This window comes from Solanum lycopersicum, chromosome 6, assembly GCF_036512215.1.
Source record: "Solanum lycopersicum chromosome 6, SLM_r2.1".
Lineage (NCBI taxonomy): Eukaryota > Viridiplantae > Streptophyta > Magnoliopsida > Solanales > Solanaceae > Solanum > Solanum lycopersicum.
The window spans coordinates 50,494,802-50,500,295 of record NC_090805.1 but is presented as its reverse complement, the minus strand read 5'-3'; the positions used below and the strand labels follow the sequence as shown (position 1 = coordinate 50,500,295).

The 5,494-nt window shown below is 36.6% G+C and overlaps 1 protein-coding gene across 1 annotated transcript; it reads left to right on the top strand.

Annotated features, from left to right (window-relative positions):
- The first annotated feature begins 227 nt into the window (after positions 1-227).
- LOC101252896 (serine/threonine-protein kinase STY17) lies at positions 228-5,258 on the top strand. The gene is made up of 3 exons (XM_004242458.5): positions 228-863; positions 1,362-2,445; positions 4,760-5,258. Exons 1-3 carry the CDS (start codon positions 454-456, stop codon positions 5,060-5,062), a joined length of 1,797 nt encoding a protein of 598 aa, XP_004242506.1. The 5' UTR covers positions 228-453; the 3' UTR covers positions 5,063-5,258.
- Positions 5,259-5,494: the final 236 nt, after the last annotated feature.

Genomic DNA, 5,494 nt, shown 5'->3' with positions numbered 1-5,494 from the left:
AAGAGAAGTAAGATGTGTAAGTAGCCGATCTCACTTTTAACTTAGGAAGGTAAATTATAAATTATAAATAATTGTCTAGAGTAAAGTAAAACTTATCAGAATACAAATACAGTAATGAATAATAATGCATGTTGAAAAATCAACTTAAGGCAATCAATAAGTTTTGAAAATGAATTACCTAAAAAGGAAATCATATTAATAATTCATACAACAATAATAATTAACATAATTTGGTGTATTTCATTTATTACTACAATTTCCCTACTCTATTATCTATCTATATATTTAAATAACAATTTCTCTACTTCTCAGTTCATTTTTATAGAAACTTTTATACCTCTAAGCTAGTGTTCACTTGGAGCTAGGCTCAAATCATATACACATAACTAACTATTCATATTATTAAAAATCAACAAGGAAGACGTGGTATTCTGGATCTGCGTGCTTCAACTCATGGCAGCAGCATTGGAGTGCTGGTCCAGTAGAGCAAGTATGGATGAGGACATGGTAGAACAAATTCTAATGAGTAACAATGACAGATCGGAGGAGCCGTCGGGAAATGATTGCTCAGCTGGTGGTGCTAGTTCTACCGGCGCCGGAAGCAATGGAAGTTTTAAAGAGTCCTCTGCGATGCAGAAGCGTTTACAGAGGCTGAGCCGGAATGTATCGGAGGCTATTGCGTCGCTTAAGAACTCACTCAACCTTGAATCGGTTCGTGACCCGCCCTCGGACCGGGTTGAGACCTGCCGGAAGCATGTTTGGGGTAGTGTTGTACGGGGCTTGACTCAGCTTTATCCTGGTAGTCAACTTCCGGAGAAGCTTGTCTCTAACATTCGCAAGCATTACGACTCTTTTCCTCTCAGGTTTAGCATTTCTACTATTTATCAATAAACTCGTCGTTGCATATTTAACGATGATTTTATATGTCTATGATTACAATGGCGGATCTAAGATTTAGAAATCCTGGGTTATGAGCTTAGAGTGTGAGTTCTAAATGTATGTCTAACTCTAGTTATAGTTTTTTTTTAGTTTTTTTTTTTTTAACATCTGCTTAAAGTGTGACTTGTGGGTTTATCCAAAACTCTTGAAGTGTTTGTGCTACAGTATATACGTGATGGTGAGCATCAAATTGAAAATGGATCAATGGAGTGGAGTGATTATCGGGAATTTGTATAATCAATACCAACTAGTTTATGATTGAGACATACTAGTAGTAGTTGTTGACTTGTCGTTATGTGTAAGGTTTGGACCAAGAGCACTGTTTGGATGGACCACCACAAGCTAGATATTTTCCTATTGTGCTTTGGTTTTGTTTGTTTTGGTATTTGCATTTTCTTATATACTTGGCTTGTTTTTGATAGCTATGGGCAAGCTGGATTCGAAATGAAGGATGTGTTTCTACATATTAGATTGATAGAGCAGGCATCTGCAGAGGACCACCCAGCCATTATGATACAAGAGGTGTCTGATGATGAAGTCCAAGGGTCGATTTTCAAGTTGACATTTGCATGTAACTCCTCTATTTCATGGCCTACAATGTCCGGGGCACTCGACAGCGCCTCAATTTGCTGCAAAAAGATACAGATCTTTGAAAAGAAAGGTTTTACATTGGGCGTTGTGATGCTTTTGGTTCAATCCGGGAAAGAAAAAATGTTTAAAGCTCGTATCGAGAATTTTCTTAAATCAGCCCTTAAGAAGCCAAAATCTACTTCAATAAAAAAGCTTCCATTTGGCCTTTGTGGGACTCAAGAAGAGAACACGAAGAACAGAGAATATGGAGACATTGAAGAGGACTCTGGACAGCCAACTTACAAAAATGGATTCGAGAATTCGAGCCCAAAGGTCCAGCTTCGAATGCCTTTACCTACTTCATTGTTTACAGTCTCAGTGGATGAATGGCAGACTGTGTTATCTGGTGGGGAAGAGATTGGAAAGTGGTTATTGAGCTCTGATAATCTTGAGTTCATCGATCAGATTGGACCTAGTACATTCAAAGGGGTATACAAGGGGAAGAAAGTTACGATTGAGAAGCTCAGGGGCTGTGATAAAGGAATTGCCTATGAGTTTGTGCTTCGAAAAGATTTGTTGGAGCTGATGACTTGCGGGCACAAGAGTGTATTGCAATTTTTTGGTGTTTGCATCAATGAAAATCATGGTTTGTGTGTTCTGACTAAGTTGATGGAAGGTGGATCAGTTTATGATTTAGTGCTAAAGAAAAAGAAACTCCAGACTAAAGAAATAATTAGGATTGCCACTGATGTAGCTGAGGGAATCAAGTTCATGAATGATCATGGAGTTGCATATAGAGATCTCAATACACAGAGGATCCATTTAGACAAAAGTGGGAATGCTTGCTTGGGCGATATGGGCATAATAGCTGCCTGCAGGAGTATTGACGAGGCCATGGAGTATGAGACCGATGGTTATAGATGGCTAGCTCCTGAGGTTTGTTCTCTTCTACATCCAATTTGATCCATATATATACATTCATATGTTCTCTTTATTCTGGAATATTCAGTAATGTTTTTGGAAATATATTGAAAAAGGCCATTCTTGGGATGTACCAACATTATTTTATGGTTGGCTCTCAAGACTGCATTACACTTTGAGGGTAGTGATAGATTGAGGGGGAAGAGTGTTGAGATCTTTTGTGCCATTTCTGGCAGAGTACTTCAGATGAAATTTGTTATACCAATCAAAAGTTAAACATTATTGGAGGAACTTAAACAATATTGGAAGTATAACAAAGTATTTTTCATATGTTGTGAAGTTCATCTTTAGGCGATGGCTTCAAGTTCCCATAATGATGAGTCATCCAGAAAAATCTAGGGCCGTACATAACAATGTGATTCGCTTTCACTGTACTACAGTTTTTAATTGGAAAGCGTCTTAACAGGATGGAGATAGTATATTTGTGGGAAAGATGTAAACCAAAATTTTAGTGGTATAATTAATTTTAGGCTGTGATATTGGGGTTTGCTGTGTCAAAAATTGGTTTTCTTACATGAGTTCTCAGCTATCTTGGTAGAATCTTTCCATATATGCTGTGGTAGCCTGAGTAAACAGTTACGATGCCAAACTGAGTATCAGCTTGAGGTAGGAGAAGCTGAGAGCTCTTATAAGACAATACCTGGCCCCTACTTTGTCTTTTTTTTTTTTTGGCCCTTTGGGGATGAGAGAAAGGACCGTGAGTAGAAAGGGAGAGTTTTTCTGTGTCAGATGTGCTAAATCTACCTGAAATTAAGGTCAATGGAGTTTGAAAGGGCTTGCCTAAATGGCCAAAATACTGTTATGGTGCTTGGCTGTAGATGTAGTGTGATAAGAGGGCAATACAATAATCAGTTTCTACAACGACAACAACTATATGTGTCAAACTAGTTAACTTAAATGAATCTTCCATATCTATTCTGCTCCATCTAGCCCCGTTCATTTTACTACTCAATTATTTGTTTTTTTTGGAAAATTAAGGTTCTCTAAAACTAGAATTCTCTGAACTATCCCTGCAGCAATGACTGTTTCTGTACTATAAAAAAAATTGAGTTAGTGTTCATTGAGTGGCATGATGTTTTCCAGTCCTTTGGGTATCCCATTCATAGAATGACCACAAAGTATCATCTAAAAAATTCTTGAGAAGCATATTCTGTGTGTTGTCAATACATGAAGAGAAAGGGGGAAATTACTCTTTTGTTGCCACAAGATGAGTAGTTTAATTTTTCTTAAGAGGAGAAAAGTTTTGATCTTTGTTACCATTCTGAAAGCATAACAATGTTTTCATTGGATAGGACTTTTGATGATTATCTACTAATAAAAACGTTGCCACTAATCCTGGCATGATTTTTGAGCATGCGCAGCATATTATCATATTTACTTTTGCTTTATTTGCTTTATGGAATTAGCACTTATGTTCTTCTGCATGATTATGTACTTTTGTTTTTATTCTAGTAAACAATTCTGAGTTAATTTCTCTTAGTGGAACCCACTTTTTTAATTGAAGATGCAAATCCTTGTGGATGTTTGGTATGCTTTCATTCTGGTGCTACAGTTTTTTCCCTTTCTATTGCTGGGAGTGGGGACAATTTTCAAATGAATATATGCAATTCTTTTAGGGGAAATTGTGATATTGGCTTGTCCAATTTTATCCTTTGTAATATCATAATAAACATCACAAGGTATGGTTAATGTCTGCTGCGTATACCACACCCTCTCCAGATCCCACTCGTGGGATCACATTGGTATGTTATTGAATATCATACTGAACATATCAGTTGGTCCATCCCCTAACAAGAAAGCCATGTGTCTGCTTCTTTTATGGTAAGAGAATTATTTGATACTTCTACTTCTTATTCAAAGTCAATAATCCATAACGAACATATTAGTTGGTCCATCCCCTAACAAGAAAACTATGTGTCTGCATCTTTTATGGTAAGAGAATTATTTGATACTTCTACTTCTTATTCAAAGTCAATAATCCATTAAGTAATCAAAAATTTGTTAGTGTAGAGACCATAATTGCATAGTTCTATTAATTAGTATATAAATTGTATTAATTAAATCTCTTGATCAAACATCATGAGATCAAATTTGAAGCGCTAATCCTTTTAGAGCTATATCGACTGCCTCGGATGTTGATGTTTATGTATGTTAAGATCTGTTTGTTGTTTATCAAAGAAGTATTGTGCCATGAGCTGTTTGTTTTTTGCACAATAAATGAAAAAAGCTATAATTTTCCACATTTTAACCATGTATTTGGTTGTAACAGATAATTGCAGGTGACCCTGAAACTGTTAAAGAGACCTGGATGAGTAATGTATATAGTTTTGGAATGATTATATGGGAATTGGTGGCTGGCGAGGTAGCATATTCTGCTTACTCGCCAGTACAGGCTGCTGTTGGAATTGCTGCTTGTGGGCTTAGACCTGAAATTCCAAAGGATTGCCCACAAGTTTTGAGATCTCTTATGATCAAGTGTTGGGACAATTGTCCTTCAAATCGTCCTCAGTTCACGGAAATTCTGTCAACATTGGTACGTTCCAGCAGTAATAGCAACAGTAAGAGTAGGTAATGAAAATCCTTTCCATCTAGTAGATGCCGCAATCCCTCGTGTAGATCTTTTTGTAGTATCAACAACAACATACCCAGTGTAATCCCTCAAGTGGATTGTAGATCCTTTGTGGCAATGCAAGTTAAATCCTTCCTTTACTAATGATAAATATCCTCCTATCATCAATATATAATGAAAGGAAAAGAAATTTACTGCATTTTTCCTCTTGGAATGTATTTCCAGCTTATAGTTTATGTTTTGTGCTAGAGAAATGATTGGTTGGGTCACATCTGGTCTCTCTTAGTCCTATTATGGTTGCCAATTTATCATTATTAGTTACTTTTCATGTTGTCTGTACTGTGAATTGATAAACTAGCATAAAGCAGAAAAAGACAGAAATATAAAGATTGAGGCATGGCATGAGAGACCACAAAGTCGTAGTAATTTAGGTCT

Bases quoted from the DNA above. Each gene is read 5' to 3' on its own strand.
- LOC101252896 (XM_004242458.5), top strand. From the start codon at position 454: ATGGCAGCAGCATTGGAGTGCTGGTCCAGTAGAGCAAGTATGGATGAG. The intron at 864-1,361 runs GTTTAGCATTTC...TGTTTTTGATAG, and splicing joins TACGACTCTTTTCCTCTCAG to CTATGGGCAAGCTGGATTCG. The intron at 2,446-4,759 runs GTTTGTTCTCTT...TGGTTGTAACAG, and splicing joins ATAGATGGCTAGCTCCTGAG to ATAATTGCAGGTGACCCTGA.